General features: G+C 49.1%; 1 protein-coding gene across 1 annotated transcript; it reads left to right on the plus strand.

Moving 5' to 3' along the window:
- The first annotated feature begins 14,485 nt into the window (after positions 1 to 14,485).
- Positions 14,486 to 19,282, plus strand: LOC134154849 (olfactory receptor 12D1-like). Its single transcript, XM_062601494.1, has 2 exons — positions 14,486 to 15,377; positions 19,281 to 19,282. Coding segments are annotated over exons 1-2 (894 nt in total).
- The last annotated feature ends 4,535 nt before the right edge of the window (positions 19,283 to 23,817 follow it).

The following is a 23,817-nucleotide window of genomic DNA, read 5'->3' on the forward strand; positions in this document are numbered from 1 at the left end:
AGGAAATGTATTGCATTGACTGGAGGCACTGGAAGAAGAGTGACTGGTGTGCCAGTAATAAAAGGTGTTCAGAAAAGAGGAAAGGAGAATGAGAGTGAGAGAGGATCTACCCGACTAGCCCATTAGATGCAGGTTGTGAGTGTAGCCAGCTTACACGGAGCTTTGGGCAAGGACTCCAGTACTGGAGTGGCAGCCCTAGCACCAGCTGGAAAGCTCAGTGTATTTTGGCAAATCCTGCTGGATTCAGTTGAAAAAGTCCCAGATGCCCCTGCAAGAGAGTTCAAGGCCACTACTGAGCTCAGGACAGGACAGGCTTGCAGGACAGGACTGCCCTTGACCTTTCCAGTGGGGCGATCTCACAGGAGCATTTCATAGGGGTTGACACATAGTGCAGTGTGAGAGGAAGGAGCTCTGGCTGGCTGCATTGGCTCCTCTGTCCGTGTGCCCAGGTGGTTGCACTCCAGTGCTTGGCCACTTTCCACTAAGAACCGGCTTGAAAGCCTCAAGCAGAGACTCCCCTTGCAGAGGTCCCCAACACACGAGGCTCGTCATGGAGCAGCTCCACATGAGCACCCCGACATTGCTCACACTGGAGCTTCCTAGCAGAGATGAATGGTGTTTTGTACAGAAAGATTTATCTGTTACATCCATGCAAATAACTGTGGAATAGCACATGGGGGTTTAAACACATCTCCCTTCATCCTGCCTGCAGAGAAACCCACTGCAAGGCAGAGGCTGGTCACTCCAGCTCGGAGCTGGCACCAACCATCTTTACTTTGCATTTGTCGGTGAAATTTAGCACAAAGAAATGCGCCTCCTCCCTTTCTAATGCCTCCACTGCTGCAAAAGGGGACCAGTGGGAGCTCCCATGCAGAAACACATCCTCTCCATCCTTGGGACGCAATTCCCACTGCTGCAGCTGGACATCTATGGCACAGCTGTGAGAGAGAGCTGCCTTGGGAGCAGGGAATGAGATGCACTCCCTGTTTCTGCGGCTGTCCTTTCCGTGCCTCTCCAAAGCTCCCAGGCAGCTCATTGTTGATTTCCAGCCCCATCAAGGAAAGTTTCATCCTAATTTTGAAATTTGAAATTCAGCATAGTTATCGTGGGAATCCAGGGGGACATCTGGCTAAACAAGCTGCCTTGTCCTTGAATGGTGACAAACAGGTCCTAAAGCATGTGACTGCATTCTGAAATTCAAAGAATGAATTATCTAGCCAGGGAAAACAGGGAAGGTGGAAGTTTCTTCATGAAACATGGGACCCAGAGGGGCAGCCAGTGTCTGACATGGTAGCAGGCTCCCCCGTGTCTTGGACTCTGAGAGGAATCAGTAAAAGATTCTCTGTCCTCTAGGTGCTCCTGCCTCATGCTCCTCTCCAAGCCCATTCTTACAGCACAAGAGACCTCACAACCTGCAGCCCAGCCCTCACACCTTCACCAGCTGTTCCCTCTGCTCTGCCTCGCCCCTTTCCTCTCAGCACCACGCCCTTTCAGTCCAACACCCCACAAGCCCTGCCCTTCCTCTGCCTCCCAGCTCCCACAGCCCTTGTAGCGAGGTTTAAAAGATGGCTGGAGCATTAGGGGCCGAGTGGGAGCATCTTCAGGCTTATGCTTCAGGCAGGCACATAGGGTTTGGGCTTTGTGCTTAGTGGAATCAAGGAAAACTTTTGGGTGCTGGCTCAATGCTGGGCTTGGCATTTGCGGTCAATGTTTGCGGTGGGGGCTAGACTTTGGGCAGAGTGCTCTGGCTTTATGTGGGAGGGAGGCCTCCAGCCCGCTTTCTCCCTTCTAGGCAAGGGATGAAGGCCAGCAATTACCTTCAGGCACAGGCTCAGGGTTAGGGGAAGGGACAGAGAGGGAAGCTTCAACATAGCTCTTTGGATTTGACCTCAGTGAGTGGAGGGAGGAGAGAAGCAAGGTGGAAGAATATGGCTTCAGGTTAGTGCTTCGGCTTGGGGGAGAGACTGCCCCCAGGAGCTCTCCCAGTTGCAACTTACCTCCCCAAAACATGTCCTCTCTCTTGGCCAGCATCTGGGAGCCCTTCCTGTCCTTGCACGCCTGCCTCCAGCTCCGGCATGTTTGGCTGAGGGAACACAGAGCACCTCCTCATAAGCACTCGAGTGATCATCCTCCTACCTGTCTCTGCCTCTGCCCTCCCATAACCTCTTGGTCCTCTGTTAACTACCCACAAAGGTTCTGCTGAAGACCTCACAATGCCTGCCTTATGCTCCTCACCAAGCACATTCCTGCAGCACAAGTGACTTCACAACCTAAAGCAGCCCTCACACCTTCACCGGCAGCTCCCTCTTGGCTGCCTGTAGCCTCTCCTCCCCTCTCCACACTCTTTCAGTCCAACTGGTGCAGAGACACCATCAGCTTTTTTGTTGGGACACTATCTGTAGTCTCAGAGCCTTTCTTTCAGGCCATAGGAGCAAGTGAAGACTTGGTGTAAGTCTTCCCGTGAAGTGAAGGCTTACTATTTTGATTGCCTGCTACAGGGAAAAAGAACGAATACTTCATTTTTTTTTAATATATTCTGTATAGCAGAAGAGATTGACCGCAGGGCAAAGGGAGAAACTTGTGCTCTAGTTCCAAACCACTGCATTACCTGCATCGGCTAGTGTAAGGATGATTGTTGAATCCTCTACTTGAGGAAAACTTGCCACGTAAAGGTGGTTTATGCTGTGGGCTCTCCTAGAAGCATCAGTACCGCCCCACAGTGGCAGCTGGCAGAGCAAACGACAGGTATAAAAGTACACAAAGTGAATGACAACAAAACCCTCCTCCTCTCAGGTTACACTTAAAAAATCACAACATGTAGCTTCTGCATCTTGAACTGTCTTTGCATCTCAGCTTTGAAATCATAGGCAAGGGATATGCCAAGTAGGGAAAGCGCATCCTTCTTGCCAAAGACTGGGTTCACAGCACTGATTTTTCAAGCGATCCAGGGATACGGGGATGAGAGGAGAACAGAGGCCAAGGACCCCCTCTCTAAGTGACTGAACAAACAGGCAGTGCCACTTGCCAGAGGAAAAGCGGGCAGTTATCCAGTGTTAGCACTGTCTCTGTCTTCACAGTCCTCCATGTAGCGAGAAGCTCCTTACTTTTGCTTTGCTGTAGCTCTTTGCTCAGCTAGTTGCAAAGGCAGTTGAATGACCACAGCCTGCTGCCTCTGTGTAACGGCTTCAGCACTGCACTGAGCTCTTCTGGTGCCTGGATGTCATATTGCCCAGGGCACGAGCAAATTCCCCAGACATGGGGTAGGAAGCCCCAGGAAAGCATTGTGGTCTGTTTTTTGGTCTGTAACACAAGGTTTCAGGAATCGATTAGAAGATCAGCAGCCATCCCTCCAGCCATCCCTCCAGCAAACTCTTCCTTGAGATCCCTGGGAGGGCTGAGACTTGGGAAAAGAGTCGTATCTGATGAGCTGGAGAGAGGACAGGAACAAGAGCTAGTTCTACATAACATCTGTATTACAAGTGCCTCTGGCTTTACATTCTGCACTTTGGGAACAAGAGCTTGCCTTTTTTATAGATAATATGTCTTCTTTTTCTCGTATCAGTTTTGTTTCTACAATGTTTCAGAAAAACAGGAAAGAGAAAATTGTCACGAGGTTTCTTTTACCTAGAGGAAAAAAGCTTAGCTGATAGATAGACGATCTTGTAGAGTAAAATTAGCTATGGCTGTAACATGCACAAATGCAGCAGACATACTTATGACCCTCTCTCTTCTTAAAAAAAAAATATGCTCATTTGATGTAGACGGTATAAATATATCCTTCAGTGGTGTTTATTCAAAAAACATTACTATTCTATTCTAACTCTACTGAGGAACTAGAACAGCTCAGAAGCTGATTTCTGGACATAAGATAAGTCTTAGGAGCCTTGATTACCTGAGGTCAGAACTGGAATACCCCAATATTGCCCATGAATAATGCTTGACTCCATCAGGTATCTTGCCTACAGCTTACATACACCTTTTTCTCTGTAAGGCAGAAATGGCCACCTCCAGCTTAAATGCAGTTGGTGGCATGACTCTGTGTTGGGAGTAATCTCTTGTTGAATCTAGGTAAAGGAAAGAGAAAAGAAAAAGGCAAAGACAAAGCCAAAGACAATGACAACGACAAAGAAAAAGGGAAAGACAAAGACAAAGAAAAAGAAAAGGAAAAAGGGAAAGGGAAAGGGAAAGGGAAAGGGAAAGACAAAGAAAAAGAAAAAGAGAAAGAAAAAATGAAAGAAAAAGGGAAAGAAAAAGGGAAAGAAAAGGGGAATAAAAAGGAAGAGGAAGAAAAAGGGAAAGAAAGAAAGAGAAAGAGAAAGAGAAAGAGAAAGAGAAAGAGAAAGAGAAAGAGAAAGAAAGAAAGAAAGAGAAAGAGAAAGTAAAAGGGAAAGGGAAAGGGAAAGGGAAAGGGAAAGGGAAAGGGAAAGAGAAAGAGAAAGGGAAAGGGAAAGGGAGAAAGGGAAAAGGAAAGGGAAAGGGAAAGGGAAAGGGAAAGGGAAAGGGAAAGAGAAAAAAAGGAAGGGAATGGAAGGGAAGGGAAGGCAAGGCAAGATTACAGAAGTTGAACGGCATTGTGCTGATTAAGGTGCCGTGAATAGCATCATCTAGCTAACATCAGGTGAAAACGCTGGGAGCTCCTGTCCTAGCAAGCGGCCAGAGAACATGAATTTGTCTCACAGTCTGAAGAGACACAGTCACCTGCATGGCAGGGCAGGCAGTCCTTGTGTTTAGAGCAGTTTTGGAGGGACACAGGCATTTCCTTAGCCGCATCTTTTCACCCTCCTCTTTGGAGCAGAAAAATCCCATCCAGCTGCTGCCACCAAACGCCCTGCCTTTCACACTACAGGCCCTGCAACATTCCCAGCTGTGGTCAGATCTAAGCGGGACCTTTGTGTTCCCAGGCACACTCAGCATCTCTTTTGTTTTTGAACTGGACTCTGTTCTCTGACCAGTCCAAGCTCTTTTTCAGAGTCACGTCTGAGTGCAGTCTTCCCCTAGCTGAGAGAGGTGGCAAGCATAGGCAGCTGGGAATGAGCAGACCAGCTCTCCTGGGTCGGCAGGAGCTTTTCTGCCTCTAGTGATTCACTAGTGTTCACACGGAGAGCAAGGGAAAAGTCAAGGATTTCTCCCATTGAGAACATCACATGATGTGGGCACCTGAAAATTAAATAAATGTACAGCTAGACTCATCTGCTCTGCCTCATTTCCTGGAGAACAGCATGTGAAAGTGCTGAACCTTCCACCTATGGAAGAATGTGTACATCAGAGCTTGTCACACTCTGTTATCCATATAGTCTGGAAAAATAGCACGCATGGTAAATTGATGTGAGGTCAGGGACAAAGCCCTCTACGATAGGTTGGGTCACTCCCGCCTTTCGTTGCTTTGAGAGGAGGCTGGTGGTGACTGATTCCAACACAGACAAATCTGCCAAAGAGGGGAAAGTAGGCTATGAACCAGTCCTCTTTCCTCTGAGAAGCAGCTGGGCATGGTGCCTATTTCATCTTTCATGGTAGTAAATGAGATAATATATCCACTGGGTCACTGGATTAACTCACCTTCACTCAACTCAGGGCATCCATCTCCTGGAGCTGTCACCTCCACGTGCCCACTGCTGTAGAGCAGGAGTAACTCCTCTGCTGCTCGTGGGCAGAAGGCACTGATCCTTATAGTGCACTCAGCCAGTGCAAACTGGAGTTCAAGGTAGGAAACTGCCAAAAGGTGCTCAAGAGGCATAAAAAGGCCATGTGGAGGGCTTCTGTATGAAATGGAATGTGTTTTGCTCATGGAAGTCCATGTAATTTCTCGGTGTCTTTTTTTCCTTTGACAGTCCCCACTGACCAGAGGGAGGAAATAATGTCCAACAGCAGCTTCCTCACTGAGTTCCTTCACCTAACATTCGCAGACAAATGGAGGCTGCAGCTATTGCACTTCTCGCTGTTCCTGGGTGTCTACCTGGCTGCCCTCCTGGGCAACGTCCTCATCATCACAGCCGTAGCCTGCGACCACCGCCTCCACACCCCCATGTACTTCTTCCTTCTCAATTTGTCCATCCTGGACTTTGGTTCCATCTCCACCACAGTCCCCAGATCCATGGCCAGTTCCCTGTGGAACACAAGGGCCATTTCCTTCTCAGGATGTGCTACTCAGGTCTTTCTATTTCTTTTCTTCATTTCTTCAGAATATTATCTTCTCACTGTCATGGCCTATGACCACTACATTGCTATCTGCAGACCCCTGCACTACAGGACACTCATGGCCAGCAGAACTTGTGTCAAAATGGCAGCAGCTGCCTGGGGCAGTGGTTTTCTCAATGCAGTGCTGCATACTGGAAACACATTTTCAATTCCACTCTGCCAAGGCAATGTTGTGGAGCAGTTTTTCTGTGAAATTCCCCAGCTCCTCAGGCTCTCCTGCTCTGACTCCTACTTCAGGAAAGCCGGGGTTACCGTGGTTAGCTTTTGTGTAGCTTGTGGGTGTTTCGTGTTCATCGTGCTGTCCTACGTGCAGATCTTCAGGGTCGTGCTGAGGATCCCCTCTGAGCAGGGTCGGCACAAAGTCTTTTCCATGTGCCTCCCGCACCTCACTGTGGTCTCCCTGTTTGTCATCACTGCAGTGTTTGCCTACCTAAAGCCCCCATGCATCTCCTCCCCAGCTCTGGAGCTAGTGGTGGCTGTTCTGTACTCAGTGGTGCCTCCAACACTGAACCCTGTCATCTACAGCATGAGGAACAAAGAGATCAAAGAGGCACTGATGAAATTGGTTCAACGTATAGTATTTTACCAGTCATAGGCTGCCTTCTGTCTTCGTGAGCGATTCCCAGTTTCTCGTAGGCTGGCTTATGCTTTTCTTTGTTTATTGTATCTGTGAAAAGCATTTCTGTACACAGATATTTGTGTTTATCATACTTCTCCAGAGGCATGAACTTGGTCTGTCTGGCCAGAGGCCTTCTGTAAATGTGTCTGTCCTTGTGTCAGAGCTGGCTGCTGTAATAGCATTTCTATAATATATAAAAGAGATCTTGTCAGTGCAGTGACTGAAGGTCAGGTTCTTCTTACACTGGGAAAGGAGGTTGGAGAATGGTAGGGGTTGCCAGAGAAGCACCAGGGCACTTGTGCTGGCCTGGGGAGTGGGGCTGGGTAGGAGGCAGCTGAGGTGGGTGTTGTTATCCTAGAGAAAAGAGCAGGGGGGCAAGAGAGGGACTGGCTTCCACTTCCTAGTGTCATTGCTGGCCTTAGGGCTGGTAGGGAGGCTAACACCCACTCTCTCCCACCTCAGGAGCTGCTATGGCCATTAGAGGGGCTCAGGCTTGGTGTCAGGTGCCAGATCCCTGCAAGCACCCTGTGGCGGATACTGTCATGGGGGCGATTCCCAGACTGTCCTGCCCTGCTGGGATGGGCTGGGGAGAGGCAGTGGGAGGTGGAGGGAGTTGGGGGAGGCTGCTGAAGTGGGCTGGAAAGTGCCTGGGGGTGGAAAATACTGGTCTTCAGATAACTTGTATGAACAGGTAGGGTGGGAGAACACACCAGTGTGCTTAGGATGCAGAGCCAGACTTCATGACAAAGGGCCTGAGACATAAAAAAAATGCACAGAAGTGTGGTCTGTGCCCTCTGCCTGTTTCTTCTGCAGACCTTGTGGGGCACAACCAGAAGGGACTTTCAGACGTGGCTGAAGAATGGCTAGTGGTCCCCGCTCTGATGCCAATCTCCCACCGCCATCTTCCCCTCAAAGGTGGGCTTCTATAGGGTATCTAAGTCCCTGTGTCAGAGCTCAGTCTTAAGGAAAGGTGTCTTAGGAGCCACGTCACAACTTGATGCTGCCTGGATACACCCAGTGCAGTGCACTTCTTCCATCCTCCATGCAGATGCACACCACATCAGGGCATCATTTCCTTGGTGCACAGGAAGTCTAGATTGGGCTCCATGACTCTGTACTTGCTGTCCTGAGAAAATGATTCAGAAAAGGGCCATGGTCAGCATCGCTTGGCCACACTGTGATGGGGGCTGTGCTTTGCTGGAGTGGCTGACAGTGCCCAAGGACATGGGAGGGATTTGCTGGAAGTAGTTTGGGAAGTGGAAGTGGGTGTCCTGGTCACCCAAGAAAATCCATTTTGTCCAACTCTGCACATTGTTCCGAGGAGTGCAGAGGAGGCAAGACGTTTACGGTAGGAGGAGGGGTAGGCTTGAGGTTTCAAAGGGTGGTTGAGTAGTTTAGTAGATGATAAAAGAGACTTTGTAATCAACAAAAGAGAGCAGAAGGGGGCCCACCCCTAGCATGTGCACACAAGGACAAGGCAGGGCACACGCAATCCAGGAGGTTCCTGGAGTGCAGTGATGATAACACTATGACACAGGTGATTACAAAGTCGATGAGGGCAGGCACTTTGCTGGGCCTGATACTCACTGGCAAGGAAGAATTGGTTGGGGTTGTGAAGACTGGGTGCAGCCTTGGCTGCAGTGACCATGAGATGGTGGAGGTCAAGATCCTGAGAGGAGGAAGGAAGCAGGATCACAACCCTGGGCTTCAGAAGAGCATACTTTGGCCTCTTCAGGGACCTGCTTGGAAGAATCCTGTGAGATACGGTCCTGGAGAGAAGGAGGGTTCCAAGAGAGCTGGCTGATTTTCAAGGATCTTCTCCTCCAAGCTCAAGAACGGTCCATCCTGATAATCAAGAAACGTGTCAGAAGGGCTGTGTAGATGAACATGGAACTCCTGACTAAGCTCAGACATTAAAAGGAAGCATACAAGAGACAGAAACAGGGACAGTTGACCAGGCAGGAATATAGATTTGCCATCCAATCATGCAGGGATGGGGTTAGGAAGTCAAAATCTACCTGGAGCTGAATCTAGTGGGGGATGTGAAAGGCAACAAGAAGTGCTTTTGCAGGTGTATCAGTAGCAAAAAGGAGATTATGGACTATGTGGGCCCAGTGAGGAATGGGGCAGGGGACATGGTAACAAAGGGCATGGAAAAGGCAAAGGTTTACAGTGCCTTCTTTGCCTCAGTCTTTCCTGATAAGACATGGCTTCAGGAGTCTCAGGTCCCTGAGACCCATGGGAATATGAGCAGTGAAGATTTACTGTTGGTGGAGGGGGATCAGACTAGAGAAGATCTGAACAAATTGAAGTTATGGGACCTGATGAGATGCATCCATGAATGCTGAGGAAGCTTACAGACATCATTGCTAGGCCACTCTCCATCATCTTTGAAAGGTCCTGGCAGTCAGGACAGGTCCTGGAAAAAGCAAATGTCTCTCTGACATTCAAGGATGAGGATCAGGGGAGCTATAGGCTAGTCAGCTTCTCCTCGATCCCTGGGAAGGTGACGGAGCAAATCTTCCTGGAAACTATTTGCGAACACATGAAGCATAAGAAGGTGATCAGGAGTAGTCAGCCTGCATTCACCAAGGGGAAATCATACTTCATCAGCCTGATGATAGCCTTCTATTATGGAGTGACTGGCTGTGTAGAGGAGGGGAGAGCAGTGGATGCTGCCTACCTTGACTTCAGCAAGACTTTCAACACTGTCTTCCATACTATCCTCATAGACAACCTGATGAACTACAGATTCGATACATGGATGATGAGGTGGTCTGCCACTGGTTGTACGACAGAGCTCAGAGGGTTGTGATCAGTTGGAGGCCTGTAGATAGCAGTGTCCCCTAGGGGTCAGTACTGGGTCCAGTCTTGTTCATCAATGACCTCGAGGAAGGGACTGAGTGCCTCCTCAGCAAGTTTGCTGATGATACAGAAGAGGCACAGTGCTACACAGCTTGGGGTTCCCAGCATCTGAGGGGGTCTAATATTACCTATCCTCTTTTTCCTTCTTGTGTTAGCTCCAATAAATGGTATTTTAAGCAACACCTTACAGAATCTGAGTGCTTTTCTTACTGGGATCATAAGCAGCACTGTCCCAGTGCCTTGCACTGGTATAGAACAGGCTCTCCCTCCTGGTCATTGCAACACCTCTCAGGAGCCCAGAGGCACCCTGGGATGGGAGGTGCAGGGTGAGCAACCCCAGCTCCAGTGCTCTCCAGCAGCCCCTCTGAAGCCAGAATAGTCCCTGACAGTTGGCATAGGGACTCCCTGTGGGTCATGGGGTGTCTGGGATGTGCTGATAGAAACCACAGGCATCGTTATTTAGAGTGCGCACAGGCCATATGCAGTGTCTAGGTGTGCAAGAGCAGGCAGCTCACCAGTGCATTCCCTTCTACTTCATAGTCTTCTTTAAGGACTGCTTTCCAATGAGTTTTTCCCTGCCTGGGGTTTGGCAAGGAGCTGTTGGAGACCTTCTTTCTTCCCTCAGTCCTGTTCTGCTCTTTTGTCAGCCCATGGGCACCTCCACAGTCCCTCTGCGCTGGGTAAAGATGAGTCTCCATGTGCCATCCTCTGACCCCAGGTAGGAACAAGCAGTGCCTATCTCTGCTCGGTCTAATGTAGGTGCTCAGAGCAGGCCAGAGGAACAGAAGAAGAAGGTGCAACAGGCACAATGGCACAAGTAGCATCAAGGGAAATTTCAGCTGGGTATTAGGGAAAAAGCTGTCACCATGAGAGTGGAGCAGTAGGGGTGCAAGGGCCCAGAGATTTTCAGACCTTGCCTGGACAAAGTACTGGCCAATGTAATCTACCTGGGAAGTTAGCCATGCTCAGAGCAGAGGTTTGAGTATAGATCTCCAGATGTCCCTCCTGACCCAGATCCTCTAGGATAGGTAAGAGGTCTCCGGGCATGATAGTATACTCCCATGGGGCTGAGATCTTTCTAGCAGTTTGTCACTAGTAGATGAGGAGGTCTCTGTCACTCTCTAGTTCCCGTGAAGCGAGACTCAGTCACATGCTGGTCCCCATGCTATCCTTCAAGGGGTGCCTTTCCTGAGGAATGAAGGTGCCCTGAAGACCGTCCTCAGCTCCGATCAGCTGGGAGTGGTGAAGCACAGTGGCTCAGACTGCAAGAGCAGCAAGGGGCAGAGCAGCAAGAATGGGTACAGTGAGGGGAAATGGAAGAGAAATGGCTCTAAATGAAGAAGCAAGTACAGCAGCCACTGGAAAAGCTCTTCCATTTCCCACCTGCGTCATCTGACCATGTATTTGAGCCTTCCTCAGGCACAGTCCCAAGAGCAACTAGCCAGCTCTGACCTTCTGGACCTTGGCACTCACAGCTCCCCATTACTACTGTGTTGCCACCATGGATGGTCTTGGGTGTAAACTTCTCCCAGATGTGGCTGCATAATTTCACCATCTGCTCCTGGAATTCAGGCTCAATCTCACTGTCATGATGCTCCTCCAAGCGTGGCACTTCTGGTGTGGGGAGAACTGGTGAATGCATTCCTGGGAATGGTTATAGAACTGGGTTTCCTGACTGCTACCTGTGGAGGCAGGCTAGGGAGCAAACTCACAGGGCTTAGGCTTTTGTTGTCTTATGCTGAAATGCAGCTGTCCAGAGCTGGACACATCCTGCCCTTCCTGAAGCACAGCACTGAGCACAGCGCCATTCCTCTACCGGGCTTTAATTTCAGCACATTCTCTAGGTACTTGTCTTCTGAGATTTCCTTCCCATCCACCTTCAGTTACAATGTGAAGTCCTGCACAGCCCAGAGAAAGGATAGGAAGAACTAGAAAACTTTGTCTGACTCCTCCAGCTCATCTCCACTCCCCCTAGGAGTTGCTTTCACCTTTACATTCTCCATCAGCTTTGTCACATAGCTGGGGAGCTGGCTAAGGAAATAGAGACCCTGGATCCTCAAGCCAGCGCACTCTACCCTTTCCACCCATCAGCATTTAATAAGGAGAAGTGGAGATTCTGCAGGGACAGAGAACAGCCTGGAGTCACCAGCAGAAGTAGGGCTGAAACCCTCAGCCCTGAGGTGTAGGGCACAGGATCCCTGAGGTCCTGTGTCACTGTGCCCCACCAGGAGGCTCTGATCTCCCCAAAGAAAGCAGCCATTTGAGGACCTGGGATGTGCAAACCCCTAAGCTAACGCTTAGAGAGAGGAGGTCTCTCTGGTGCTGCTGCCCTGCTGAGGATACTGCAGCTGGCCCATGGCCTGCTGGTTGATGGTGCCCTTGCTGTTATAGACCAGAGCACTGGACAGCACTATGGCTAGCTCAGAGATCCATGCGTTGCTCTGGAACAACCTTGGCTCATACCAAGAAACTCTGTGCAAGACCCCTAAGAGTGGGCAAAGCTCTAAATTCCCAGGCCTTAAATGTCCAACCATGGGCCATGGCAGGGACAGCTTTTTGGAGAGATTCACACACATAACATCACCACGTCTTCCTATAGCCACCTTGTCCTCAACCCTTAACTCTCAGAGTCCCACAGGCTTCTGATTACTAGAAAGTGCTGAGGAATCTGGCAACTTGTCAACCTCAGGAGCCTTCTCCTAGCTCCTCTGGCTGTCAGCACCACAGAGACAGCTCCAGTTCAAAAGGCACTGCAAGCCTGCAAGGCACTAGATTTCAAAAGGCCCACCAGCCTAACGGCTGCTGAGTAATCACAGATCCAGAATGAGAGGGAGCGTGGCTGTGAAGACATGATGTCTCACCAGGCAGCATGGCCCCAGCCACTGACTTCCTCCAGTACCCTGCAGACAGCCAGGATCCCAGGCAGAATGAGGGCTCTGACAGTCAAAGGCAAACGTTAAGGATGCCAGGCAGGACTTCATGCACCAGAAGACTTTATCCATGTAGTTCTACACTGGCCTCTTTCCCCACAGGTTGTCTCTTCCTGGCACACCGGCGCAGGCAATGAGGACGCCTTGAGTCCTGCCACATGGCTGGGCCCTTGAGAGCTTCCACAGTGTTCTGTTCACACAAAAGGAAGTCTCTGCTTCTTCCACACTTTCCCCATGTCACCCAGCCCTTCAGTGTCTGGCAGCACCACAGTGTGTCCAGGCCAGCACGGGTGGGGAGCACAGCACATCCAGATAGCTTTGATGTAGGACTGCATGGCGAAGACCAGAGAGAAACCTGTGGAGAGGACACAAGGGGCTCAGTAGTGTTAGATAGAGAGCAGGAAAACCAAGGCATCTTGGCTGCCAGGGGCTGGTACCTGGGCAGCTCAGCACCTCTCCCATCCTCTCACAACCCTGCCTGGTCATGAGGTGGGACCTGCCAGCTCAGTACAGCCCTGTGATGGCCACCACCACCACAGGTTGCGTGAACGATGACAACACCTGCATGCAGGGTCTTCTGCTGCACCACCAGCCCCCACCTCTGCATGTTCTCAATCAGGCAGATGGGCACTTTGGTGTGGATTTCAGGTGCCATTGCTCACAGCAAATAGAGCTTGCACAGAGGACAGAGAGACAGATATTTGGAGCCCTTGAAAATTATCATAGTTTGTTCAATCTCCATCTTCAGAAGTTAAAAAAAAAGCGAGAGTTTTAAGATTTTTGTGGACTATAAAGGGAGCAAAAGACGTTAAGTCAGAGGCATTGTTCAGCTGTTTAGCTGTAGCAGGTCAAATGAAGCCATGATACATATTCAATGTATTATGCTTGGGAACTACAAAAACATATAAAACCCTTCTTGGCAAATTCCCCATTGGTCTCCCTGAGAATTACATGCTATAACCTTGCGTATTTCAATAAATGGCTTTTGATTCTACAACTTTCTCCTGCTTGTGAGAGCTTGCCGTACAAATAATCAGCAATCAGTTCAACTCCCCATGAGCTGACCCCACAAGCGTCATGAGCTTTCTGCGTCCCTGAAATGCTATGCCTTGATGTTTTCTGAAATGAAGTCCCATAAGGCTCAGAGGCTTGATCCCAAGAGAAGTTACCAGAGAGAGAGAAATTTTCCTTTACTGGAAAGAAATGTGATTGTTTCAGTGAAAGGGAGTACTATATAAAGGTTTCCTGACACCACTGAACAGTCTGCAATTAATCTTCTTTGAGAGTGGTATGTTATATGATCTACTAAACTACAATAATACTTCAGCTTTGGGAAAGATTCAGTATATTCAGCTAGGATTTGGAATGAAGAAAATGATTAGAAAACCTTTTCTGATTTAGAAAAAAAAGAAGAAAACATAGGATTTCAGAATGATCATTGCTTAAAAATTAGGTAACCAGCCAGCTGTCCTTCCTTCCTTCATCCTTCCTTCCTCCCTTCGTTCCTCACTTCCTTTTTTTCCTAGCTTCCTCCCTCCCTCCCTCCCTCCTTCCCTCCCTCCCTCATAATTTTCTTTCCTCATTATTCTCAAATACGCCGTTCCTTTCAGTGAGCTGGCACACAGGTGGCAGTTTCGACACTGGTATTGGCCATCTAGGCTACCACATTTTCTATTATTTGTTGAAACAGCTGGGGTGGAAAATCAAGGAATTCTTTCGAGTCACTTTTCCAGACTCAGTAGCTGATCTCTTCCATTCCTGAGGCAGCATCAGCTGATGATACACCTTACGGAAGAGGACTCTGGGAAAAGGAAATAACAGCTCAGGACAGAAGACAGCAAGTTACTGCCAAGTTATTTTCTCTTTCCCTGCAGGGATGGATAACCAGACAGAGGTGAGGAAGTTCATCCTCCTTGGCCTGAGCAATCTTCAAGGGCTACAACAATTCCTGTTCATGCTATTTTTACTGCTGTACCTGTCCAGCCTGCTGGGGAATACAGCAATCATGACTGTAGTGGTATGTGAACCCCGGCTCCATACCCCCATGTACTTTTTCCTCTGTAACCTCTCCTGCCAGGATATTTTCTACTCCACAGTAACCATACCCAAGATGCTGGCTGGCTTCCTCTCAGGGCGCCAGAGCATTTCTTACACTGGCTGCCTAAGCCAGCTCCACTTCTTCCACTTCCTGGGAAGTAGTGAAGCTTTGCTTCTGGCTGTCATGGCCTATGACCGCTGTGTGGCCATCTGCAACCCCCTGCGCTACACCCTGATCATGAGTCCACGGGCCTGCCTGCTGCTGGCTGCAGCTACTTGGACTGCTGCCTTCCTTCATGCTCTGATGCACACAGTCATGACCTCCCAGCTGCATTTCTGTGGCCCCAACCACATCCACCACTTCTTCTGTGACATCAAGCCTGTGGTGAGGCTGGCCTGCGATAGCAACCAGATTAACCTGAGCCTTCTCAACATCATCACTGGGAGTATTGTGATTGGCCCCTTTGTCTTCACACTCTCCTCTTACCTGTACATATTTTCCTTCCTCTGGATGAAAGTCCAGTCCAAGGAGGGAAGGAGGAAATCCTTCTCCACTTGTGTCTCCCATCTCACAGTAGTGGTCTTACTCTACGTCCCTGTTATTTTTAATTATGTGCCACCTTCCTCGGGAAGTTCACCCAGGCAGGACATGATAGCCACCCTCATGTATAATGTTGTCACATCGGTCCTCAATCCTTTGATCTACACCCTGAGGAATGTGGAGGTGAAATGTGCCCTAAAGAGAAGACTTTTCTCCAGACAGCTACTAGTGCAAAAAATGTTCTGCCTTGCAGCATGTGTGGGGTAGGAGGCAATGGGAAATGCAATCAGAGGCACTTTTGGCTCAAGAATGTGTTGTGCAGAAATCTGCTTTTCACTGCCAACAGCCTGGGTCCCTTCAGAAAAACCCTACATACTGGATATGGTCTTATGTCTCCTATCTTGGGCAATATCAGTGCATAAAGATGAATCTATGTTGGTGGAACTGCCATTCCTATTCATCCAGCTGGAAAAGAGAAGCGGCTCCAGAGAGTGATACTTCCAAAAAAACACCTTTATTACAGTGATTTACTCTCAAATGTCACTTGATTCTTTATTTTTCTTTCTTTCTTTTTTAAGGCAGCCGAATCCCACTTCCAGTCAGAGCTGTCAAGAGAAGCCAGGGTATGGTTCATCTTATCCTAAAGCCAACAGATAAGGAGGGATTTAGTTGTTTCTGTGGGATTCATTTGGCCATGTACAGAGATGTATGTTACGTCACTTGAAATACTCTGGGTATCTCAGCTGATATCTCTCTGCTGCTCCAGAAAGATTTAGATCCTGTGCCAGATCCACCAGCCCTGTATGGCTGTCAGATAGCCTAGGGCATCTGAGATGGTGCTAGACACTTATGTTTAGGCAACTGAATTCCACCTCCATCGCCTAGATCCACAGTGGTTGAAACTGATGTTTAGGCATTTGTCTCACAGCAAGGAACGTACGTTTGGAACCTCAAATGTAGGTGCCTTAATCTCAAATTGAATCTCTCCCTTAATCCCAAAATTATCTTCGCTGTGGTTCTAAGAGTACCCTCTGCAGGAGGGTGGTGTGACTTCTTTACTTCTACCTTCCTGCTTTCTCTTTCCTCGTTTACACTACTATATGTATCTACCTAAAATCTGCAGCTAGCTCCACATGTAGTTCTACTAGCCACTAGCCTCAGAGTAGCTCTTTGTTTATTCATTTGATTTTTACTGTGAGGTATCTGTATTGATTAATGTTGTCATCTGCAACAGGAGCAAAGTGAGATCCATTTTTTTCTTAGGAAGTCAGTTGCAAGGGGTGGGGCAGGGTTGCCAAGAAGCAGCCTCCTGTCTTCTCCTATTTACTTCTGTTTTCTTATTGTTCAACCTTCACCAGTGTCTCTTTTTCATAAGAATACATTTTATGGAAAAGCAGATTACACTGTGCCTGGAGCGGCACAGTGCATCCTCTGCATCTAGTTTATATGTGGCTTGTTAACAGTTACAGAAGGAATGGGCCAAACACTGGAATAAACTGTTAGTTCATGTGTTTGAAGGTTAGTCACCGTAAATACAAAGAACAGAAGAACAGTGATGGCAGAGAAATGCCAGTTACCTGCTCAGTGCAAAGGAGCACCCTGACTTGGATATTCTTAAGGCCATCCAAGGAGAGCGAATTTCCCATTGTCCCTGGGGCCTTGGAGGGAGTGTTTCTTCCAAGGTGAGTCCACCTGAGGACTCTCCTTGAAAGCCTTGTGGACTGAAGAGGTTATTGCATAAAGGGAGAGAGGATTTATCGTGGGAAGCAGGACAAGAGCATTTGGGAACTGTGCAGAACCTTAAGGGGGCTTTGGGAATGTGTGAGACTTTAAGAGATCTTCAGGAGAAGGACCAAAGGTGGGGAAAGGGATCAGAGTGGACTGGAGAGAAAGAAGCATGAGGGAGAAAGAGTTTAACTGGCCATGTATGAACAGGTCACTATGTTTGTCTAGTTGTGCCCAGCACCTGATCAACCCTACCTAGCCAAACGAGTGAAAAGAACACCAGAGCAGTGTCCCACTTATTCTACAGAGTAAGCTTATTCTCCTCTAATGTCCTTTCAGAGAGGTCCATTCAGATCTTTCACGTGTCTTCTCAGTGCCAGACTAGAGTCAGTCTGAATAGGGTCTTCTTTCCCCACTGATTACATCAAGCCCACTCCCTCGGCTGCGGTTTTGCTGGATGGTAGATAGGGACAGGGAGAATCTTGTTCATCCGTTCATGAACAACACTGATTAGATGATGTGGCATGTGGCTATTCATTAAACACCTGTATCCTTATATAGAGGTCCCTTTTCCAGGTTAAGGAGATCCAACAAGCCTAAGTTAGCTGGTGGTGATGACACGATTGTGAGAAAGTTTGCCCAATCAAGTATTTGTCCATTTATTTGGGTAAGCTGGCCCTCTGACAGCTTAGCCTCTGAAAACATGAGCAATGTTCAGGACTTAATTTTCTTCTGCAACTCTGGTCTTCACACTCCAGTCCAAGGGTTTTTCCAATGACTATGATATTTCTCAGAGCTGACAGGTTGTATCATATTCAGCTTTGATACCACACAACGTCCACAGATCACAATCGTTGGTTGTATACATATCCTCAGCAGCTTTTATAAAGAACCCATGACACTTCTCACCTTTCCTGAGAACCACCCCCTTGCTGCCCTCCAGGCACGTCCCTTCTTCTCAGAAAGTCTTTCCCCAGATGAGAGTGCCCACGCCGGCCGGCTGCTGCAGGTCCCCCTGCCCTGTACTCCCTGCAAGGCTCTGTGCAGGCACTGCTGCTCTGCAAACAGCCAATGGTGGTGCCACACGGCTGCGGGGCGATTCCACAGCGCCCGTCCTTGTTAGAGCAAAAAGCAGACCCAAAAGGATGGTTAGCATGCCACTGGCAGTCCCCGCCTCCCATTTTATGCAGCTGTGGAAGGTGCTCAAAGGGACCAGGCAGCATTTCCGAGAGCACGAGGTATGTTATGGGGCTGCGCTGGATCCAGCCTATGACATTTCAAAGAGAGTACAAGGGATGACTCTCCGGTGTCTTTTTCCCTGAGCCTGCTGGGTCTCCACTGCCTCTCCTGGGATTGCGGAGCCTTCCTTTACCTATACATTTCCTGATTTTGCTTCACTCACCGCCCACTCCCACTATACTATGGTCCTGGAAATGCTCTGAGCTCCCCTGGCAGCTTATTACCTCTCCAGGCAGATGGTCATCAATCACTAGCTCCAACAGATATGTTACTGCCTCAGGAAGGTTACTCTGTGATCATTCAACACCTCTAAAGACTCAGGGCCCAAATAAGCAAACTCTGAATCTAAACTTAGTTCTCTAACAAGCTGCAATGAGACACTGATCGCGTCCACCTGAGTCCATGAAGAACCCAAGCAAAGCAACAAGCCCTTTGGGGATACCATTCCATCACAACTTTAATGACTCCAATTTTGGAAGAAGAGCCAAGTGTAAACTCACTGCATTCAGGAGATTGCTTTATATTGTGGAGAGGCTTTTAGAGAGGACAGATTTGTCTGAGAAAATGGAGCCTTCATGCCCTCACAGGTTGCATACTTCCACTGGGCAGCCAAGTGCTAAAACAGAAGAGACCTCCCGGTCTACAAAGAAGCACTGTCCCTACAACCTGTCTCTAGCTCCACCCTTGCAAAAACACTCGACCCTTCTGGGATGCCCCAGAACTTTGCCCTGCACCTCAAAACGCCTGCCTGATGCTCCTCACCAAGCACATTCCTGCAGCACAAGTAACCTCACAACGTGCAGCCCAGCCCTCACCCCTTTACCTGCACTTCCCTCCTGGATGCCTCTAGCCTCTCCTCTCAGCACCATGCCCTTTCAGTCCAACAACCCACAAGCCCTACCTTTCCTCTGCCTCCCAGATCCCACACCCCTTCCAGTGAGGCTTAAAGGTGGCTGAAGAGTTAGGGGCCAAGAGGGAGCATCTTTGGGCTTCGGCTTCAGGCATCCATGCAGGGTTTGGGCTCTGTGGTTAGTGGGAGCGAGTGAGCCTGCTTTCTCCCTTCTAGGCAAGGGATGAGGGCCAGCAATTACCTTCAGGCACATGCTCAGGGTTAGGGGAAGGGACAGAGAGGGCAGCTTCAACATAGCTCTTTGGATTTGGCCTCAGTGAGTGGAGGGAGGAGAGAGGCAAGGTGGAAGGATATGGCTTCAGGTTAGTGCTTCGGTTTAGGGGAGAGACCGCCCACAGGGGCTCTCACAGCTCCCAGTCACAACTGCAGCACCATTCCCTCAAGGCTCCTTACCTCCCCAAAACATGTCCTCTCTCTTGGCCAGCATCTGGGAGCCCTTCCTGTCCTCACATGCCATCCTCCAGCTTCCGTATGCTCAACTGAGGGAACATAGAGCACCTCCTCATCAGCACCCAAGTGCTCTCCCTCCAGTCTACATCCCTCTCTGATCCTCCCCCACAACCTCTCTGACCTTCTGGCCTGCCCGTCACCCTTGCCATGAGCACCTCACAATGCCTGCCTGATGCTCCTCACCAAGCCCATTCCCGCAGCACAAGTAACCTCACAACCTAAATCAGCCCTCACACCTCCACCGGCAGCTCCCTCTTGTCTGCCTGTAGCCTCTCCTCCCCTCTCCATGCCTTTTCAGTCCAATCGGTGCAGAGAGGCAGTCAACATTTTTTGTTGGGACACTACCTGTACTCTCTAAGCCTTTCTCTCAGACCAGAGAAGCAATTGAAGCAAGCCTTGATTAACTCAGGTCAGAACTGGAATACCCCAATATTGCCCATGAATAATGCTTGACTCCATCAAGCATCCTGCATACAGCTTACATACACCTTTTTTTTCTCTGTAAGGCAGAAATGGCCACCTCAAGGTTATATGAATTTACTGGCATGACTCTGTGTTGGGAGCAATCTCTTGTTGAATCTAGGTACAAATAGAAAAATGAGAGGAGAGGAGAGGAGAGGAGAGGAGAGGAAAGGAGAGGAGAGGAGAGGAGAGGAGAGGAGAGGAGAGGAGAGGAGAGGAGAGGAGAGGAGAGGAGAGGAGATGCTGGGAGCTCCTGCCCTAACAAGTGGCCAGAGAACATGAATTTGTCTCACAGTCTGAAGAGACACAGTCACCTGCATGGCAGGGCAGGCAGTCCCTGTGTTTAGAGCAGTTTTGGAGGGATACAGGCATTTCCCTAGCCGCACCTTTTCACCCTCCCCTTTGGAGCAGAAAAATCCCGTCCAGCTGCTGCCACCAAACGCCCTGCCTTTCACACTACAGGCCCTGCAACATTCCCAGCTGTGGTCAGATCTAAGCGGGACCTTTGTGTTCCCAGGCACACTCAGCATCTCTTTGTTGCCTTCTTCTGAGAATCGCTTGAACATCACACCAGGCCCCAAAGTGCAGGTATATGTGAAAATAACAGTAAATAACAGTTTCCTGGCTTAATTTCCTGTTTGATGTCAGGCAGGCAGAACATACCCAGCCATAGTATTTCATGAGTCCGGTCACCCAACACATTGGATATAATCAGAGAGAGATCTGGAGCAGTGCTGTTACTGTGAGAGCTGTACTGCGGGTGTGCTTGGTGCGGCCCAGGCTGTCATGGCACCAGGTGACCTGCTCCTGGCATCCTCCAGACTGGGACTCCACTGAGACATGCTGTGGGGGAGAGGGGAGCTGTTGTTAGGACGCAGGATGTTCCACTGTTACGCCAGGTCCTGTTAGAGAGGCACTGCAGGGACACACCTTCCCCCCGGGCACTGTGCCGGGTTTTGCAGGATGGAATTTTGGTGGAGAAAAGGAGGTGCGAGCACCCTGAAAAGTTGGGCCCAAGCTCAGAAAGAACGACGCATAAGACAGAAAAATGGGTTGCGAATAGGGGATGGTGGTTCTTCTGACAGTAGGTGTGTACATGCCTACAGATGGTGGTGATGCTGGTTTGCCTCAGGTATGTCTCAAGTCTCTGATCTAAAGGGGAAGCATCAAGCCTCAGCAGTAATAGCTAGAAGCAGTTGCTTCTCGTAGCTAGCCTAGCCTATCTTTTAATAGCACTTCTGACATGGTCTTCCACAGCATCCTTGTAGCCATGAAGCTCATGAAAGGGAGCAAGGGACAAATGCAAAATCTTGTGCGTGGTATGGGCTCTCCGCTGTGGCAGTGCAGGCTGGGGGCTGACTGCTTGGGTGACAGCTCTGCTGACCAGACCCTGGGGGCCTGGTAGACAGGCAACGGTAGACAGGCCTGGCAGACAGGTGGGAGTATCTGCCAGCAGCGAGGCCTACCAGGGATGGAGGCTGGCAATACACACGGCTCTATGAAGACGACCGGAGCTGGTCGAACAAGGTAAGAGATGATTCCCCTTTACGAGGCATGCATGAGACAACATGTGGAGTACTGCACCCAGTTTTGGCTGCCACCACTATAGAAAATGACTGACACACTAGAGCAACTGCAGTGAGGAGATACCCAGAGGCTCCCAGGTACCGCATCTTTGCTCCCCTGTGTCTCTCCTCCAGTGCTCAAGTAATAAACAAAGCTGTTGTTCAGATTCTCTCACCCATTCGCCTAGGCAATCAGCACCTTTTCTCGTAACGAAGGCTAGTCTCCTGTCACCCTGGCTACATCCATTACCAAATGCTCGAGCAAGAAATTTCCAGAGTGCAAAAACATGGAGAAGTGCCCTCATCCCTCCAAAAAACAACCCTCCCCTCCTAACCAAAACACTAAGAAAGCAGTAAGAGCTCCAGTGAGAGAAAAATCAAAGCAGGTGCAAGTTTTGTGTCCCCACACAATCCCACAAGAGAGAAAACTATGCACAAGAGATAACTCAGCTGCACAAAATCGCCACACGAGACTGTGGTGTCTTGGCAGGACGCTTCAAATACTGCAGACATATTAAGAGAGATAACAACGGAACGGGGGGCCTAACAAGTGCAAACTTCAGCACAAAACCACACACTAGACTAATACAATTTAGATGGTGCCTCTTTGTGCTTCCTTGATACACTGCAGGTAGCAGCTTACACAGGAGACAAGGCTTACCAGTGAAGCCTTTCCTTCACCCTTTTCATTCTCCAGTTTAAATTCTTGGAATTTTTGTCTCCAAGAATTTGCTGGTAATGACTTAGGAGGAAGCCTAAGGCTGTGAGGGGGGAAGTTTGCATTTCTAGATAATACCTAAAGATCAACTGGAAAAGCTAGGACGCTGTTGTAAGAAGATAATTCCAATGAACAAAGAAGCAAAACATTTAATGATTTTTTCACTACTTCTAAAGTTATGAAAAGAAAGGATTTGAAGTCATATTTCAATGGACTGTGAGTTCAGTTTTGCTGACCAAGAATATATATTAATTAATTATTAAATCTACAGGTAACTATCGTGTGAACTCTAATTCGAGTTAAGTGTAATTAAACAACTGTCGTCAGACAAAAATCTGCGGGGTTGGATTTTTATTTTTCTCTCTTTTGCCCTTACTCTATTCAAACATCTGGGAAGTGTTGGAACTTACCAGGCAATGCAGTGGGGCTGCTGTGAGTCCTGAGGGAGGTGAACTCTGATGAGGATGATGCAGGAAACCGCAGGCTAGGAGTACCAGGTTTGACCCTCAGGGCACTGGTACACTGCTGGTGATGGAAGCAGTGCTGCCTATAGATTATCCTGCAGCCCTTGGAGTCCTTCCTCCCATTAAACACAGCACACCAGATTTTAAACTCTGTACCCTTGATGGGCCCTGCTAATGCAGCTTCAGAGGAGCACTCGCAGGCAGGAGAACGTCTGGTCCCTGAGGCAAGTGACGTTTTGTGAGTCAAGGGAAAGCTGAAGGCTTCAGAGCCAGGCATCATAATGCCACTGTACACGGAGGAAAACTCTGTGTGTGTTTGTGAGGGGTGGGTATGTGTCCGTGTGTTTGTGGCAGGGTAAATGTTCTGTTACTTTGAAGTCTGCAAGAACCACAGTCCTCCTCAAATTCTCTTTACAAAACGGTGCTGCATAGAGACTCTCTTTGGCCTCTTCCCCAGGGGACATGTTGCAGGATCCCATGTGCCTCCAGGGAATCTGTGTGTCAGGGGAACAGCATAAACATGAGACCTGGTGGACAAGTTCCAGCTGAAGTGTTTGTGACCTTAGGTAGCAAGATCAAGGCACCAGTGCCCAGGACAGCTGCCTTCTAGGCTCTCCTCTTGGAAGTGCCTCTGAGCACCGCTGCACTTGCCAGGCCAGGAAGGGCTTCAGAGAAACCACACAGGAGAGGCAACAACTGCCCCTAGGCTTGAGCAGGAGACTACTGTAGAATCCCTGCTACAGCTTGAAACATTGTCAGACCTTGTAAGGGCACCAAGGACTTGAGAGCTTGACCAAAATGGAACTGAGATGGGCTGCCTACATTATTGGACAGCCTGTCATCATTTGTGGGGGTTTCCTGTGGAACTACCCCCGAGAACTGCTCTTGGGGGTGTTACTGATACTCTTCCTGTCTGATGTGCAGCTGTGTGTTAGCTCTTGCTTAGCCACTGCTGGTTCTGATGCATCCCTTACCACCTACTTGGTCTGCTGCAAGACCCCTCTGCAACGCCCAAGCGGAGAGGGAAGCCTAGGTGCTACTCGTGTGGGGAAATGCAGGGGCTGGGGATAAGCTTTTGCTTTAAGTTAGTGATGGGG

The sequence above is a fragment of the Rhea pennata genome, unplaced genomic scaffold (genome assembly GCF_028389875.1).
Source record: "Rhea pennata isolate bPtePen1 unplaced genomic scaffold, bPtePen1.pri scaffold_46, whole genome shotgun sequence".
NCBI lineage: Eukaryota > Metazoa > Chordata > Aves > Rheiformes > Rheidae > Rhea > Rhea pennata.